At 40.3% G+C, this 20186-nt stretch overlaps 1 protein-coding gene across 1 annotated transcript; it reads left to right on the top strand.

Moving 5' to 3' along the window:
• LOC144979117 (chitinase-3-like protein 2) lies at positions 1–9662 on the top strand (the record flags this gene model as incomplete). The annotated part of the gene is given in 8 exon segments (XM_078925715.1): positions 1–125; positions 1608–1737; positions 2440–2599; positions 3122–3162; positions 3521–3643; positions 4753–4893; positions 5870–6337; positions 9120–9662. Coding segments are annotated over 8 exon segments (1434 nt in total), but the record flags the coding sequence as incomplete, so codon positions are not given.
• Between the last annotated feature and the right edge of the window lie 10524 nt (positions 9663–20186).

Genomic DNA, 20186 nt, shown 5'->3' with positions numbered 1-20186 from the left:
GATCTCTTCGAGGCGTTCAATGAAGAAGCAAGGAAAACAGGCCGAGAAAAACTGATACTGACAATGGCCACAGCTTCGGGGACTTACTACATCGATCAAAGTTATGAACCCAGGAAAATTATCAAGTAATAAAAATTATCACCCACCACGTCAAACTGGTGTTTAAGAAATAGAGCATTTATTATGATTAAAAATTCACCCCAGATACCTCAGCATACTCAATGTCTCAATCGTATCTATGTTGCATGTTAGTGTTGAGAATATTGTCAATTTAAGCTTAAATGCTGGCCAACTTACTACGCGGGGTATGCGTGTGTTGAACCCGTGACCCCAAGAAGTCGGGGAGAAAAGGCTCTAGTTTGACTAGGGTTTGAAGCAACTTTTTTTTTTTTTTTTTTTGGGGGGGGGGGGGGGTCGTGCGGCTAGGCGGAGTTGTCGTACCAGTGAGGTCGGGGGTTCGAGTCCTCATCGCAGCCGTATAGACATGAAACATGTGGTTTGTTTCGATTTCTTATGTTAGAGAATGAAGACAATTTTTTTCTCACAATGTAAAAGCTAAAAAATTGGCATTTGCTATCATTTTAATTCTAAAGTCAATGTTCGGGGTCTAATTCATCCCGACATATAATACCGTTTCGAGACGTAGGGACACAAATTTACTTTTTCGTTTTGGATTTACTCCGACATACTACGATATTTGAAGCGTGAGTTACAGATGTGAAAAAAGGGGGTTGGGAGGATTCGTGTACCTTTGTATGTAAAACACTGCCCCTCCATACCTTACAAAACTCCTAAAGAAATATTCAACAAGCCGACCTTTGCTTTCCTCCAATGACACCACCCGTTTGGCTATCCCACGCATTCGTACATAGGCTGAATTAAGCTCCTTTTCTAATTTTTGGTCCGTCTGTATAGAACACCATGCCACAGAACACCCGAGAATCCAAATCATTGTCTGTTTTCAAGAAATCCTTGAAAACATTTCTTTTTATGTCATGTACTTTAAATATTGTTTTGTGTTGATGTAGTTTAAAGCGCTAAGAGCCTCATTGTTGAGGATACCGTGCGTTCTAATACTTCGAAGTTGACGTCACTCACGTCTTTGTTATTGTTTTTTGCCATCCGCGTTTATGAGTAATTCTCACTAAACTGTAATAACCTGACTATAAAGGTTTATGATTGTACACAGTTTTGTGTGTTGGTCCGTTATACTTCCGGATGACAATGTTGTGAACTTCTTAGCCAAGCGCATACTATCTGTATGAGTCTATTATTATTATTATTATTATTATTATTATTATTATTATTATTATTATTTTATTATTATTATTATTATTATTATTATTAATTATTAATTATTATTATTATTATTATTATTATTATTATTATTATTATTATTATTATTATTATTATTATTATTATTATTATTATTATTATTATTATTATTGTTATTAGTTATTATTATTATTATTATTATTATTATTATTATTATTATTATTATTATTATTATTATTTTATTTATTATTATTATTATTATCATCATCATCATCATTATTACAGCAGGATCACGAGAAAGTAAAATCTACTCATATTCCTTTCACCGCCAGATACGTGGATTTCATGTTACTGATGACGTACAACTACCATGGCCAATGGGAGAAGACAACAGGCCATCACAGTGGATTGTACAGACACAAGGACGACCCGATGTCTGGGGAACGGTCTCAGCTGAACCAAGTAAGACATTAACCTAGTTTTTTGGCATCAATGTTTTTGAGTAATACGCTTCAACAGTCGTGACGTCACTTCCCTCGTAATGACGCATGTTAACTTAGTGACTGGCTCTAAACTATCGGAACAATGGCGGACGCCCTTATGAAATATTTCTCCGTCGAGCATAAAAGCGTATCCAGATGAACAAAACATAAATCTGCTCATGTTTTGACTTTTACACATTCTGATTACAAGACATATGAAATGTTCTAGCCAGCATGAAGAATAAAAAAGTACAGATTTTCTTTGTTTAGAACCACGATGGTCGCCTTTGCTGGGCGACGTGACATCAGACTATTGAATCCAATTCTCACGTAACTGTATTATCCAGACTATAAAAGTTCATGGTTACACAGAGTTTTGTATGTTGGTCCGTTATAGATAGTGTGCGCTTGGGTAAGAAGCTCACAACATTGCCATCCGGAAGTATAACGGACCAACACACAAAACTATGTGTAACCTCAAACGTTAATAGCAGATAGTTCGAAGTTGACGTCATTCAGGGCTTTGTTATAGATTTTTGCCATCCAATCTACTGGTTAATTAAGGAAAACCTAGGAAATTAAAATGATTTATATTGATAAAACAAAATTCACTATCCAAATTATTACATTTATTATAACTCAAATTGTCAAAGGTTAACGTTTTTTACATCCCCCCCCCCAGCAATGGTCCATTGATTACTGGCTGAACGTGGGAATTTCCCCCAAAAAACTGATAGTGGGCATTCCCACCTACGGAATGTCCTTCACCTTGGCTGATCCTTCTCAACATGGCATCCACGCACCAGCGATTGGAGGTGGGAGGGATGGGAGCATTTACTTGGGTGGTAGCACCTTATGGTTCATTACTGATTCATTTACCTATTGCAGATCTGATAAAGTCTTGTTTATACTAGATTTTATATAATGTCCACTAAATTGCTCATTTAAATATCTACATTAACTATTAATTTATTAATTAATTATTATTATTAATGTATTTATATAGTATTATTATTATTATTATTTATTATATTATTATTATTATTATTATATTATTATATTAATTATTATTTATTATTATAACATGTAGAACAAGACATGTTGCCTGTTAGGCGATATTACAAATTTTGCGACAGAGACAACGCGGTTGACGGCCAGGTACTCATTTTACACCCTGAGAGAATGTGAGTAAAGAGTCTTTTCCAAGGACTCAACTATGCGCCGAGCCAGGCTCGAACACAGGACCTTCCGATCCGAAAACGAGTGTCATACCACAAGACCACATAGCCGCACCAAAAAAAATCTCGATATGAACCAGTTTAGATCTCGGTCCTCTAGCCATTCTCTACAAACTGATTTAACAGGATATTATACTAGTGAGACTGGCATACTGTCTTACTATGAGGTGAGTATCACTCCCCACCTTAACCGCCCCCCCCCTCCCCTTTCCAACCAGTTTGACATGACGAGTCACAAAATTAATTGAATAAACAAAAGATTGATTTTGAGAGGCCATTCTTGAATACGGAGTCTTATTTATGTTCAGTACTTATATAGATAGTTTGCGCTTGGCTAAGAAGCACACAACATTGCCATCCGGAAGTATAACTGATCAACCCACAAAACTATGTGTAACCGTGAACTTATATAGTCTGGTTAATACAGTTAAGTGAGAATTACTCAAAATCGTGGATGGCAAAAAACAATAACAAAGACCCGAGTGACGTCAACTTCATTCTATCTATGTTTATATTTTGTTATAGATTTGCCTGAACCATCGAGAGAAGGGTTGGAAGAGTGTATGGTTGGACGACCAAAAGGTTCCCTACATATATCACCGTGACCAATGGGCAAGCTTTGACAACGTCAAGTCGGTCAAATTAAAGGTGATAATGATGATGATGGTGATGATGATGGTGATGATGATGATATTGATAGTGATGATGATGATGATGATGATGATGATGATGATGATGATGATGATGATGATGATGATGATGATGATGATGATAACGAGAATGATGATGATGATGATGATGATGCTGATGATGATGATGATGATGATGATGATGATGATGATGATGATGATGGTGATGATGATGATGATGCCCTGTTTTATGTGTTAACTAAACTTTGTGTAAAACTAAATCAAACGCATTTTTCTTTTTCTTCCAATTTTCGAGTCAAAAAATCGGTCGAGTCAAACGTCTCCCTTATTAACAAAAAGAGCGAATGTATTGTAACGGCTTATAATATCTTCCTGACATTTTCACTAAACATTACTTGAACAGCGATGTAAAACTAAGAAGAAGAAGAAGAAGAAGAAGAAGAAGAAGAAGAAGAAGAAGAAGAAGAAGAAGAAGAAGAGGAAGAAGAAGGAGGAGGAGGAGGAGGAGGAGGAGGAGGTGTAGGAGGAGGAGGAAAAGTAGGAGGAGGATGAGGTGGGGGAGGAGGAGGAGTGAAATCAGCATCAGGAGGGGGAGATAAAGAAGAAGAAGAAGCAGAAGAATAATAATAATAATAATAATAATAATAATAATAATAATAATAATAATAATAATAATAATAATAATAATAATAATAATAATAATAATAATAATAATAATAAAAAGAAGAAGAGAAGAAGAAAGAAGAAGAAGAAGAAGAGAAGAAGAAGAGAAGAAGAAAGAAGAAGAAGAAGAGAAGAAGAGAAGAAGAAGAAGAAGAAGAAGAAGAAGAAGAAGAAGAAGAAGAAGAAGAAGAAAAAGAAGAAGAAGAAGAAGAAGAAGAAGAAGAAGAAGAAGAAGAAGAAGAAGAAGAAGAAGAAGAAGAAGAAAAAGAAGAAGAAGAAAGAAAGAAGAAGAAGAAGAAGAAGAAGAAGAAGAAGAAGAAGAAGAAGAAGAAGAAGAAGAAGAAGAAGAAGGAGGAGGAGGAGGAGGAGGAGGAGAAGAAGAAGAAGAAGAAGAAGAAGAAGAAGCCATATTGACGAACTTACTTCCTACTGTTTACTCTACAGGCTGACAATATTATGAGACGAGGGTTGGCCGGAGCCTTTGTGTGGTCAGTCGAGATGGACGATTTCAATGGCGTTTGTGATGAAGGGAACTACCCGCTACTCACTGCTGTCAACGACGTCTTCAATACTAAAGACGTGAAGGTAGGTTGAACTCTGAACAGTCTATTTTTTTCCTTCAAATTTCTGTTTTTTAATTAATTTTTTTAAAAATTAGTCCTTCAGAGCATTTAGGCCCATGGAGCCGGAGTTTATCCCGATTTCTATAGTGTGAAATGGTCATGGCTAGCTATTGCTTTCTACCCTTTGGACAGGACGCTCGTCTATCGTGAAGTACTTTCTGCCAGATCTAACAGACTCAGCTACCCATCTATTGCTGGGTTGACAGGGGGAGATCGGAATATATCTCGACTACACCCGGGATCTGTCTTGGTCCCGTTGCGTGTAATGCGAATGTCATAAGACTAGAAGTCGGGGAGAGATGCTCAAGGTTAAAAATTGTTTGAAATCACTTCATATGAGTGGTAGTTACCTCATACGTTAGAGTCACGCTCTCCCTGGCCAGGCGGACTTGTCGTACCAGTAAAGTCGCGAGTTCAAGCCCCCATCGCCTCCGCAAAATTTATATTCTCTATTGTCTTCTGGTACTTTCCTCCTCACTTCATTTCTTGTGATTTTTTTTCAAATGTGACCCTCCGCCTCAAAGTGGTATTATGTTAGGATGGACTAAGTAATATAAATTGTTTTTATGGAGAAAAATATAATACTTGAAACTATTATTTATTTTCGTCAGGGTTGATAATATCTACACGTTTTCTCACTGCGCACAATAACTACAAGTTGTCATATTTTAATTATCTTATTTCTTAATTCATTTTTCGGGATCCGGGTCATCTCGACATAATAATACCTTTTTGAGAAGATCGCTCACAAATTTGATGAGTGAAGCTTAAAATCCAATGTTGCGCATTGGGCCCAACCCGATATAAACCCATTTTGAGACGATGGGTTACAAATTTGATGAGTTAAGCTTAAAATCAAATGCTGTGGCTTGGGTTCAACCCGGTATAAAACCGGTTTGAGACGATGGGTCACATTCTATCATATCATCTCTCCTCAGACCTATGGTGACCTCAGACATATCGGCAATATCGCCAGTAGGCTTGACTCGAATACCCTGGTACAGAAAAGGAAGTTCCTGTCGATGTATGATCGTAGGGGGAGGAATAATGACATGAAAGGCAATTGGAGTATTACAAACAACAAAAGCAACGATTATCTCACATTCAGATACGGTAACAACAACAACAACAACATCAACAACAACAACAACAATCAAATCAACAACAACAAAAGCAACAACAACCGCAAACACAGATACGACAACAACAACAACAACAAAAGAAACAACAAAAATAGCTACAAAGAGAACAAAATTAACAATACAATTTTCATCAACAGCAGCAACATCAGCAACAACAACAACAACAACCGCCACCTCCCCAGAATCAACAACAGAGAAAAGTCAACTGTAAAATGCAGAGGACATAGAATTAAAGGATTTAGAAAAAACTCGGCAATGGCTAAAGTAGCTGTCCAGTCCAATCCAAATCCATTTCTGAAGACTTGGCGCCCTAAAACTAAAGCAACGTCATCAGATAGAACCAATCCATCATCATCATCATCATCATCATCATCATCATCATCATCATCATCATCATCATCATCATCACCAGCCCTACTACAGTCCACTGCAATTGCCATTATCCAAGCTCAAACAGGAGCGACAACTCCCGGGAGTTCCAATGGAAATTTTAAGAGCCCATGGTGGATGGGTAACATCCAAAGTAAGGACTTCCACAGGGTCAACCCAAATCGCTCACGGAGTCGGAGACTTAACGCCGTTGCTGCCCGGAGGAAACTAAGAGTGAAGGAGCGATTAAAGAAATACACGAACATTAAAGGATTGAACAAAAAGCGCGCGTTTTCTAAAGGTAAGCGCTGAGAGAAAATATTTCATTTACCTCTAATTTTACCATCCTTCTTTACAAATAACAATGTGAAATTGAGTGTGAGCTCTTAATTGGAAAATAATGTACCTTGGCGGTAAGACACTCGCTTTTGGATCGGAAGGTCCTGAGTTCGAGCCTCGCTCGGCGCATAGTTGAGTGCTTGGAAAAGACTCTTTACTCGTATTCTCTCACCGTACTCAGGTTTAAACTGAGTACCTGGCCGTGAACAACTTTTTCTCTGTCCGAAAAAAAAATGTAATATCGCCTAAGAGGCATCATGTTTTGTTCTACATGTTAAATGTTTCTGTTGGTCAGGGGGGACTCCTTGTAAAGCGCTTTGAGCACATTAAGTGGATATTGCGCTTTATAAAATCTCAAAGTTTGTTTGTTTGTTTGGTGTAAAATATATGATATAAGAACCCACTCTTGATGTTTCCATTCCATATAATAGTTGCTTTTGTAGTGTGACTATATTATTGTTTATTCTAGTATGTTGTACACCCCCAGTTTACTCTATCGTGCGGCTATGCGGTCTATTGGTATGACACTCTCTTTTGGACTTTATTGCTCCTGTCCAGGGACCCCTTATAAAGCGTTTTGAGGACGTTAAGTGAATATTGCCCTATATAAAATCTCAATTTAATTTTTTGGTTATGTTACATAATGCAACAGGCAGCGTGGCTCATTGGTATGGTCTTTGATTCTTACCCAAAATGAGTTCGACTGACCGCCGTGCTATATGGCCTGGAAAAAGACACCTCGCCCTAGCTCCCTTTGCAGCATTGTACAACGACTGACACGTGGGTTATTCCAGTCTTCCCTTGGAATAGAATCCTAACGGCAAATCTCCCATTGGGGATTAATAAAGGGAATTTTATTTTATTTTGTTTGTTTTTTTAATGATTTGTTTCTGATCTCTTGCGTATGAGACCAAATTGTGTGTGCCAACTCTTGTATTATATATTTGTACGTCTATGTGATCTTGTGGTATGAGACTCGCTTTCGGATATGAAGGTCCCGGGTTCGAGCCTTGCTCGGCGCATAGTTGAGTCCTTGAAGAAGACTCTTTACTCCCAATCTCTCACCGTATTCGTGTGTAAAATGAGTACCTGACCGTCAACAGCGTTGTCACTGTCCGAAGAAATTGTAATACCACCCAAAAGGGTGTCATATCCCGTCATAAATATTAAATGTTGCTGTTGGTCAGGGACCCATTGTAAAGCGCTTTGAGCACGTTTAGTGGATATCGTGCGATATACAAATGCTCAATTTTTAAATCATTTTTATTCGTTCTTCTCTCTCTCCCACTCTCTCTTTTCCTAGATATATCGCGTGAACCTCGTTGGAAATCAGGGTCCAAAAGGCAGATAAAGTCTGTCCTTAAAAAGAACAACAGCGTCATCAGACACAACGAGGAAAATGAAAATAACAACGAAAACAACAACATTAACATCAAAAGCAGCAATAACAAAACTAAAAACAACGTCCATATCGAGATTCACAAACCCCCAGCAAAACTATGGTGGAAACCTCAAATAATATCAGAAAAGGGAACATCCAAGATATCCCCTTTTCGTGAATTACACACGAATACGAAGGACATTTTTATGACGAATAGATTAAAAAAGGAAAAGTCTAAAACATCCAAGATATCACCTAAATTACATCGGAATACCAAAGAAAATCAAGCAAGAAAAAGAACAAAAATAAGCAGGTCTAAAACATCCGAGATTTTATCACCATCACATTGGAATACTTTGGAAAACCGTGTGACAAATAGGAAAGTGTCTAAAATATCCAACATTCCACCTAGATTACACTGGAATACAAACAAAAACCGTCTGACAAAGAGGACAATGTCTAAAACGTCATCCTGGTCGCATACAAAACACATTCAAAACCTCAACACATCCGGTTCAGAGAAGGTATTTGGGGTCAGACATCCGATCTTACTGGCTCTGTGGCGTCGTCGCAAATGGAAGCTGCCAGTAGAACACAAAGGTCGCTTTCTCAACATTTTAGGACAAGAAGCGTTAATTAAACACGATGTTGCCGTCAGAACAGCAGATGCATCAGGCAAGTAAACGATATCATTATAAGCAACTCATAATGTCAGGGAGATATTTTGTAAGAATGTTTAGGATTAAAAAATCGATTCTTTGGTCATCACCAAATTTATGAAATATCTTCTTTTCATTATAAAGAAACTACATTCACTCACCTCATAAATGCATTTAATTCTAGTTGCATTTATTTTCAGGTCCGATGGTCGAAGGTAATTAATTATGGACTTGATTTAAACATTGTTGTAATGTATAATCATCATCACTATCATCCTCATGATCATCATCATCATCACCACCACTACCACATCATCGTCGTCACCAATATTGGAATTCTTACTCAGCAGACACCACCATCGACTGTCATCGACTCGGTGCCGGAACGTTTCCAGATCCCGAGTCCTGTAACCGCTTCATCGTATGTATGCCTGGATCATGGTTAAACCATCCCCCACATATCATGCACTGTCCTATGGGAACCATGTTTGATGACAACCTAAACATCTGTAACTACGCATCGAAAGTGGTCTGCCGTGCCTAACAATTTAAGCCCGGGACTATGGTTAACCCCCCCCCCCACACACACACACACAAACACACAACATGCACTGTCCTATGGGAACCATATTATTTGATGACAACCTGCACATCTGTAACTACGCATCAAAAGTGGTCTGCCCTGCCTAACCGTTTAAGTCCTGGATCATGGTTAAACCATCCCCCACATAACATCATGCACTGTCCTATGGGAACCGTGTTTGATGACAACCTACACATCTGTAACTACGCATCGAAAGTGATCTCCATGCTTAACCGTTTAAGTCCTGGATCATGGTTACCCCCCCCCCCACACACACACACGCACACGCACACATAAAAACACCATGCACTGTCCTATGGGAACCATGTTCGATGACAACCTACACATCTGTAACTAAGAATCGAAAGTAGTCTGCCGTGCCTAACCGTTTAAGTCCTGAATCATGGTTAACCCTCTCCTTACCAACTACAGGAAAATTGTCACATTCGTTACGATACAACCAACATATTTCTTATTCAAATTTCTGTTGTAAATCATAAAGTTTAAAGAAAATGAACAGTGTGTTGTAGAGCATGTTTTGCTACCGAAATTATTTATCGCAAAAACTTTACTGCTATTGTGTTTGAGTAATAAAAAATATATTTTTGTGTTAGTTGAGTGTGAAGTTTTGGGGAAAATCCTGAAAATGGCTGGTAAGCAGAGAGTTACCCCCCCCCACACACACACACACATACACACACACACACACACACACCATGCACTGTCCTATGGGAACCATATTCGATGACAACCTACACATCTGTAACTACGCATCAAAAGTGATCTCCGTAATCTTTTAAGTTCTATATCATGGTTAAGCAAATACTATCAGCGGGTTTCAGGATTTTCCCCAAAACTTCACACCCACCTAACACAAAAATATATTTTTTATCACTCAAATACAATAGCAATAAGTACTTGAGATAAATAATCTCTTTAGCAAAACATGCTCTACAACACACTTTTCATTTCCCTCAATTGCTATGATGTACAAGAGAATTTTTAGTAAGAAAAATGTTGGTTGTATCGCAACAAATGTGACGATTCTCCTGTAGTGGTAAGAAAAGGGTTTAACCACCCCCCCCCCAAATATCATGCACTGTCCTATGGGAACTGTGTTTAATGACAACCTACACATCTGTAACTACGCATCGAAAGTGATCTGCCGTGCGTAATCGTTTAAGTCCTATACCATGGTTAACTCTCTCCCTACCAGCCGTTTTCAACATTGTCCCCAAAACTTCACACCCACCTAACACAAAAATATATTTTTATCACTCAAATACAATAGCAATAAGTACTTGAGATATATAATTTCTTTAGCAAAACATGCTCTTCAACACACTTTTCATTTTCTTTAATTGCTATGATGTACAAGAGAATTTTGAATAAGAAAAATGTTGGTTGTATCGCAACAAATGTGACGATTCTCCTGTAGTTGGTAAGGAGAGGGTTAAACCATCCCCCACATATCATGCACTGTCCTATGGGAATCATGTCTGATGACAACCTACACATCTGTATCTACGCATCGAAAGTGATCTGACGTGCTTAATGGTTTGAGTCATGAGTTGTTTTTTATGTTGATCTCGTACCTTGATCCCTATATCGTACTTTTGCTCTACAAATATTGTTCAGTAATATAAATTAGTTGCTTATTGTCGGTCTTTAATCACTTTCAAAAGGTGCTCAACCGGACTCTGATAGATAAATATCTGAACAAGTGTGTATGAAAGGTGCCAGACAAGACAAGAAAGAAAGAGTCAAGAAAAAAACACCCAAAAATTAGTCTACATCGACCGGGGATTAACCCGCAGACGTTCTGATTAACGGTCAGACGTGCTACCTTTCATACACACTTGTTCAGATCTTTATCTTACACCGGAGTGCCTGCCCCCTAGTTTCGTACTCTGAAAAATGCGTATTCAAAATGTTAGCCTGAAAATTCTTCCTTCAAATAACAATCGATTATAATGACCTTCACCTTGTGAAAAACTCTCAGACAGGGAGACCAATATTTTTACTATTTCCTTACCAAACAATTTCAGTATTTTCCCAAAGTGGCAGCCTTACCCAGCAGAAAAATTGATTCAACAAATTCAAACAAGCTCTCTACAAAACAACTTTCAACTTTATGTTCTTATGAATTAAACAAATATCATTCTTCAAAGTTTGTGATGTACAAAATTAATCTGAATAAGAAAAACTTATATTCTATGGTAACAAATATGACGATTTTGGTGCAGGTGGCAAGGAGATGGTTAAACACGTACATGTTTTGGATTTATACAGAGTACAGCAGCTGCTGATTTCAAAGCCAATGTTTAATAATTTTCTGGTAAAACTAATTCACTGAATAATATCTGTCAAAATAACACTGCATTTTATTTTTTTTTTTTTTTTGGTGTTTTTCCAAAGTTGTGGACACTTGGTGTTACCAAAACTGATGTCTTGATAAAAACTAGTGTATTTGTGGTCGATTTACAATGTATACATTAATAACATCCTCTAATCTCACATCTGTATAAAGTATCATATCCATCGTATTTTGTTGACAAAAGGGAAACCCGATACGTCCAAATCCATCATCTATAGGAATTTATTTGAAGCTTGTATTTCGTTTTTGTCATTAATATTTTTGTCCTATGCTATATATGGATATGTAAATAATTTTCGTTGTAAACAATATGGATAACTTGATAATTATAATGTACATTTGTAAATGATGGCATTAAAGTTTTGAACAAAAATGGATATTTCAGCTTCAAAAAATAACGAAACGCCAAACACAGAACTTTTTGAGCTATAAACCCTTCCTCAGCCAATAACGAAAAAAAAGATAAAATGGGAACCATGTTTGATGACAACCTACACATCTGTAACTACGCATCGAAAGTGGTCTGCCGTGCATAATGGTTTGAGTCATGAGATGCTTTTTAAGTTGATGTCGTACCTTGATCACTTAAATCCAGAGAATTATTTTTATTGTTGGCTGAAGAATTGGTTTGAGTCTGAACTGTCCCCCTGTTTGGGACTGTGTTCTTTTTCGAATCTGTTGTATTCAAGTTTTCAGTTCAGAGCTTCTAGCAGTTTACTAGAATAATAAAATTCATTTCATATTTTAAAACATGTTTCAGTAAGTTTTTAAAAAAAATCTTTTTGTGATCTTTTTTCTCGTGGTTTGACACTTGTCTTTGGACATATAGTGAGCTTTATATAGCGCGCAATATCCACTAAATATGCTCAAAGCGCTTTACAGGGGGTCCCTGGTCAACAGCAACATTTAACATGTAGGACGGGACATGACGCCTGTTAGGCGATATTAAAATTTTTCGGGCAAAGACAACGCTGTTAACGGTCAGGTACTCATTTTACACCCCAGTACGGTGATAGAATGTGAGTAAAGAGCCTTTTCCAAGGACTCAACTATGCGCCCAGCGCGAGGCTCGATCCCAGGACCTTTCGATCCGAAAGCGAGTGTCATACCACTAGACCATATAGCCCCTGGTTTGAGTGCTGCTCAGAGCGATGTAAAGTTGTATCACTACGCTCAGGTGTAAAACGAGTACCTTGCGCTAAGCGTTGTCGCTGTCGAAAATGTATGTAAAAGCGCCTTACCAGCGCGATGTCTTGTAATGCATGTTAAGTGTTGCGATTGGCTTAGCACCCATTGAAAACCGCTTTGAGCACATTAAATGGATATTGTGCTATACAAAAATCCAAGCTCTAGCTCAAGAAATACTGTACAGACAGAGTGAGATTCTGGGTGGGGTTCCTGACCTCCAATAGTGGTCAGGGGGTTACATACTGTGTCTTCTATCCCCTTATATCCGTTTTCCAAACATTCTTTCTGTCTTTGTCTTGGAATGAGATTACTTGGTTTCGTCCTGGCCCTGGCCGGAGTCCTAGCTGGGAGGAAAACAGTCAAATGCTTAGTTATTGTTTTGGGAGATATTTTTTCCTTGTAAATCATCTCTCTGCTATGTATGATTATATTTGTTATTTTGAATGTATAATGTAAGCATTTGAGTATATTCCTCTTTGTTGGATTTTGTGCTTGTGTCCGGATGAGACTTACAGGTGATCTCAAACTAAGTACATTGGTGGTATGCTCTTGGAATCTACATCTAATCCCTCTTTGTTCCCAGTTCCCCTATGTCTTACTTTTTATTGGGTGCTTAAATTGTAATTGGCGCTGATATAACCTAAATGTGTTGCAAGCGCCGTAAAACCCTTTAAAAACACACCAAAAAAAAAAACAGAGTGAGATTTTATATCCATCTGACAACATACCAGGCCGGTCCCGATAGCTCATTTGTTAGAGCACTCGCCTCACACGGAAAGGTACTTAGACCGATCTCGGGCGAACTCGAATTTTTTTTTCTTATCCCCTAGCAACTTTTTGGTAGCTGGGTCTGTTAGTTCTGGCGGAAAGTATGTTGCTATAGACTAGAAACCTATCTAAAGGATATCAGGCAATTGCTACTGTTCGTTTCACGCTATAAAATACGTGATAAACTCCGGCTAAATGGGTCTAATAAATCTGAAGGACTACTGATAATATATCAGCCGTTTTTACCAAGAGAGCAATGTCGACTTTTTGACAAACTAATGATATAATTCGTTTTCATTAGTTTTTTTAGTCGAATTGTGAAATATAAACAAAGAAAAAGCTGACCCTCTAGCATCAATAGAGAAACAGAAATAGTTTCTCAATCGTTGACACAAAATGTGTGGAAAAGTTGATACAATGACCCGACGTTATCGACACTTTAAAATTATTAAACTACCAGCTCATCAGTTAATTTATTTTGGCCTACAAAAAAACAGTGGATCTATTAAAGAAAGCTGACTGCACTAGCATTGAAAGCCAAATAAAAACAAGAAGATGGCATTGGCTGGGTCATGTGGCCAGAATAGAAAAATGGTCACTTCCCAAGACAGCCTTGTACTGGACAGCAGATGGGAAGAGAAAGCGGGGAAGACCCAAAGAAACCTGGCGAAGGACCATGGAGAAAGAATTAAAGGAAGCAGGCCTGTCGTGGAATACAACCACCGCAAAAGCAGCCGATTGCAAAAAATGGAGATGTCTGGTGGATGCCGTATGTGCCTCAAGGCCTGAAGAGGATTAAGTAAGTCATCAGTTTTCGTTGGCATTTATTTCTTTATTCAACCCACATATATAAGCAACTATTTTACTATCCGTCGGGTCGCCCGTATCTTCACCTTTATCTATAATAGGATAAAAAAGGCAACGTGAAACTTCTGTATCTGTAGAAAATTACTTTACCTCTATGGGTCCTTTTATACTACCACTTCTCCTACAGACGCAACAATACTCTTCAACAGTCGTAAGGTCACTTCCTTCCTAATTACGCATGGTAACTTAGTAACAGTATTAGTATCGGGTCATTGTATCAACTTTTCCACACATTTTGTGTCAACGAGCATGATCGTGTACTATACTCTGATGCAAAGGAAAAAGCAGACATACTTAATAACCAATTCTGCTCTGTTTTTGCTTCAAAAGCTCATACCAAAACTACCACTCAACAACTCCAAGGCGAAGAAAACGATTCCAACACTATGGCCGAAATCAATGTGACAGTAGAGGGTGTTTCCAAACTCCTCGCCACTCTAGATCCAAAGAAAGCATGTGGCCCAGACAAAATACCATCCCGTCTCTTAAAGATATTGAGTAACGAATTTGCACCTGCCCTCACACATTTGTTCAAACTCTCTCTTGAAACGGGAGACATACCAATTGTTTGGAAGCACGCTCTTGTCCAACCCATCTACAAGAAAGGTGATAGAAGCAGGGCTCAAAACTACCGTCCAATTTCATTAACTTGCATTTGATGCAAACTGTTGGAGCATATAGTGAGATCCTCAAAAACTGAATATCTCGAAACTAACAGTATTTTTTGTGATGAACAGCACGGATTTAAGAAGCACCACTCCTGTCAAACTCAACTTCTATCATTAACACATGATCTGGCAGCTGCTATTGATACAGGTGGTCAAATTGATTTAGTACTACTGGACTTTGCCAAGGCCTTCGACAAGGTTCCTCACCATCGGTTAATCCATAAATTGTATGACGTTGGTATCAGGAACAAAACCTTACAATGGATTGCAACTTTTCTGGACAATCGCACCCAACACGTTCTTGTCGACGGCGAGACTTTCACTATCGGGATGGTGACATCGGGCGTACCTCAGGGCTCAGTCCTTGGGCCCGTCCTATTTTTAGTGTACATAAATGATCTTCCACGAGGTATAAGGTCAAAAGTGCGCCTCTTTGCTGACGACACAGCATTATATAATCAGATAAGAACAACAGACGACTGCAAAACACTAAATGACGATCTAGATAAATTACAAGAATGGGAAACAATAAATCAAATGGAATTTAAAGTATCAAAGTGCAATGTTCTAACCATCACAAATAAGAAAGCACCTATTACATTTGAATACTAACTTCATGGTCAAAACCTGGAACATGTAAAGACAGCAAAATACCTTGGCATTGAGTTTGCTAAAAACCTCAAATGGAATGACCACATATGTCACCTGGCTTCAAAGGCAAATCAAACAAGCGCTTACATCACCCGCAATTTAAAAATATGCCCAATCACAACTCAAACCCTTGCTTTTAAAACTATTGTTAGACCAATTTTGGAGTTTGACAGCTCAATTTGGGACCCATATACAAAGAAAAACATCGACACCTTAGAAAACATCCAAAGAAAAACAGCAAGACGCATCAGAAACACATTCGATCCTTTCTCAAGTGCGTCTGAAATATCTCAACGGATTGGCCTTGAACCTCTGGAAAAGAGAAGAAAGATAGATAAACTTAAATTGTTCCACAAGATCTACTACAAAGATTCGTGCCTTAAACTTCCAAACGACATCAAAGATATCGGCCCAAGAAATACGAGGGGGCACACAGCAAGAGTAACCATCCCAACATAAAAAACAGACGCCCACATGTATTCGTTTTCCCCTTCCACTGCCCGACTATGGAATAGCCTCCCAGCTGAAGTGGCAGCAGCTTCTTATGGTTCACACTATTATGTTATGACGATCGACCCAATCAGCAAAGTCCGGTCCGCATTCGTGCACCGTCGCGAACCCGCCTGGTAGCATCGTCACAACACACCTTTCGACTAGATGCTCTGCCGTTTCGGGTTCTTGCCCACAGCGTGGACATATTGGACAGGAAGTTAGACCTCACTGATGTAACGTACCGGCCGTTAGGCAGCTCCTCGACCGAAGCCGATTCGCAGCTACCCAGTGTCTCCTCTTACTGGTATCAAAGCCTGGCAACTTCTCACCAAGCTTAGAGGAGTGTAGGTCCCCACGAGGGATTGAATTTGTCCAAGCCGACTTCCATCTCGTATGTGCAGCTCTGTCCGTAGTCAGGGATTCTGCGTACAAGGGTTGCCGGGACTTAATTCGGCTCGAAACGGGGGCACCGTTCATTATGCGCATGAGAGGGGTATCCCCATTCCCTCTCTCTTTGATCTTACTTTGCCAGTTTCCCGTAATGGTCTCCCTACGGAGATCGGGGGGCTGGATCGCCGCCATTATCGGGCCCCATTCTCTAGGGGTTGTTGCTAGCGTTCCCGACACAATGTGCATCGACTTGCGAAGTTTTACATCCACCTTCTCAACGTTTCTGCTTCTACCCCACACTGGAGCGCAATACTCCGCGGTGGAATAGCATAGTGCCAGGGCGGATGTTCTCAGGAGCGCTTGGCTAGCGCACCAAGTCGATCCCGCCAGCTTCCTCAGAAGACTATTCCGCTTCTCTATCTTCCGGGCAACCCCTTCGAGATGAACCCGATAGGTAAGACTGCGATCCAACGTCACCCCTAAATATTTTTAATTCAGAAAAGTGAGCGGAGCAGGCACTTATGTTGGTAACAACAAGATATGAAGTGAGTAGAAAAGTGCCAGAAGACAATAGAGAATAAAAAATTTTTTCGCGGCGGTGGTGGGGTTTGAACCTGCGACCTTATTGGTACCACAACTCCGCCTGGCAGGTGAGAGCGTGGCTCTACCGTGTGAGCTATCCACGAACACAAAATATTCGTTTCAAACCCAAAGTCATTTCTAGATCCCTCTCTCACCCACTTCTTGAGATCGCCGATTCGTTCATCACCATCGCGAAGTAATTTTGACCAGCAGTTAAGCTTAATAGCCAATATTCTCATCACAAACATATAACATAGAAACGATTGAGACATTGAGTATGCTCCGGTGTATGGGGTGAATTTTTAATTCAGAAAAGTGAGCGGAGTTGTCGTACCAATAAGGTCGCAGGTTCAAACCCCACCACCGCCGCGAAAAAATTTTTTATTCTCTATTGTCTTCTGGCACTTTTCTACTCACTTCATATCTTGTTGTTACCAACATAAGTGCCTGCTCCACTCACTTTTCTGAATTAAAAATTCACCCCATACACCGGAGCATACTCAATGTCTCAATCGTTTCTATGTTATATGTTTGTGATGAGAATATTGGCTATTAAGCTTAACTGCTGGTCAAAATTACTTCGCGATGGTGATGAACGAATCGGCGATCTCAAGAAGTGGGTGAGAGAGGGATCTAGAAATGACTTTGGGTTTGAAACGAATATTTTGTGTTCGTGGATAGCTCACACGGTAGAGCCACGCTCTCACCTGCCAGGCGGGTTGTCGTACGAATAAGGTCGCAGGTTCAAACCCCACCACCGCCGCGAAAAAAATGTTTATTCTCTATTGTCTTCTGGCACTTTTCTACTCACTTCATATCTTGTTGTTACCAACATAAGTGCCTGCTCCACTCACTTTTCTGAATTAAAAATTCACCCCATACACCGGAGCATACTCAATGTCTCAATCGTTTCTATGTTATATGTTTGTGATGAGAATATTGGCTATTAAGCTTAACTGCTGGTCAAAATTACTTCGCGATGGTGATGAACGAATCGGCGATCTCAAGAAGTGGGTGAGAGAGGGATCTAGAAATGACTTTGGGTTTGAAACGAATATTTTGTGTTCGTGGATAGCTCACACGGTAGAGCCACGCTCTCACCTGCCAGGCGGAGTTGTCGTACCAATAAGGTCGCAGGTTCAAACCCCACCACCGCCGCGAAAAAAAATTTTATTCTCTATTGTCTTCTGGCACTTTTCTACTCCCTAAATATTTTGGACGCGGCTCATATGGGAGTGGCTGGTCCCCGACTAGGACATTCAGTTTGGGGGTGTGCCAACCACTGCATAAGTGAAATGCAGTGGCCACGGTTTTTGAAGTGTTCATCTTCAGGTACCACTTGTCAAAGTAAGATTTGAGTCTGGTGACGTCCTCGCTGAGTACGCTCTCGAGACGGGTCCACACTTTACTCTGAGTAACGAGTGCCCAGTCGTCTGCGTATCCCAGCCTCAGGGAGGAAGTGTTCGGCATATCGCTAATGTAAACGTTAAACAACATTGGCGCAAGTACCGACCCCTGAGGGACCCCATTCTTCAATTTCCTTACTTTGCTCGTGACGTCTCGCAGCGCGACGTGGAATTGCCTTTCCCTAAGATCGAAGAGAACAACTTCAAGGTCTTTTTGCACCTTATGATTTTTGCAAGTTTGAGCATTAACCCATCGCACCAGACCGTATCGTACGCCGCTGATAGGTCTATAAACACAGCACCTGTTTGCTGTTTTCTCTCGAACCCGTGCTCAATATGCTCTGTAAGGGCAATGACCTGCTCCGTGGTGCACCTCCCTTCCCTGAAGCCTGCCTGCTCGGGTGGCAGGGCAGCGTCTAGGACCGGCCCCCATCGGTTTAATAGAACACGCTCCAACAATTTGTAAAGACAGCTCAGCAGCGATATGGGTCTGTAACTGTCTGCCTCCTTCGCCGGCTTCCCTGGCTTCAGGATGGCAACTATCTTCGCATGCTTCCACACTTGTGGAAGCTTTCCTTTTGCAAGGATGTCAGACATTGCCTCTGCTAGCCAGGCCCGTGCCCTGGGGCCCAGATGCGTCACCATATCGGGATATACACCATCTATCCCTGCTGCTTTGCCGTTCTTCACTTCGCTAATGGCTGCACCCACTTCTCGGGGACTGAACGGGGCCGTCCAGTCCGACTCCTCCGCAGGTAGCGAGTCCAAAATCGTACGGTACGCCTTGCGGACACCGCGCTCAAAAGCCTGATTAGGGACCCGCTTACTACGGTTCTTAATGTTCTTGGCAATTGTTTCCGGTGCAGCCTTCGCGAAATTCCGATCTGGGTCCAATTTCTTTATCAAACGCCAAGCGTGGCGGCTGGAGTGTGTAAAGTCGAGACTTTCCACGGTCTCCTGCCACCGTTGCTTCCTTCCCTCTGCCAGAGACTGAAGTAGTCTATCGGCTGCGTCCTGGGACTGGGTCTGCTGGTACTCTCGGTACAGCTCTTCCGACTCTGCTGTCCAGCAAGGGGTGTAGAATTTCCGTTTGCCCCGTGGAATAGAGCGTTGAGCGCTTTTAACCAGTAGCCTACTGAATCTGGTTATATTCTTGGACTTGGGAGGAATGGCAGGGCAGACCTGCTCGATATAGGAACTGAATTCCTCCCAGTCAGCCTTCCTGAAATTCCATCTGCAAAGTGGGAGAGACTGCACCCTCGGTATTGTCACCCCAGCTGTGACAAGAACCGGCCTGTGCTGGCTATGCGGAAAGTCCCGGAGGACTGTCCGTTTCACCTACAGCGTTCACCGTTCGCGCCTTTCGTTACAAGGGTGAGGTCTGGAGTATACT

The sequence above is a fragment of the Berghia stephanieae genome, chromosome 9, assembly GCF_034508935.2.
Source record: "Berghia stephanieae isolate SIO BIC M18660-M18661 chromosome 9, UCSD_Bste_1.3, whole genome shotgun sequence".
In the NCBI taxonomy this organism is placed as follows: domain Eukaryota; kingdom Metazoa; phylum Mollusca; class Gastropoda; order Nudibranchia; family Aeolidiidae; genus Berghia; species Berghia stephanieae.
Note: the sequence above shows the minus strand (reverse complement) of the source record. Positions and strands in the feature narration are given on the sequence as shown.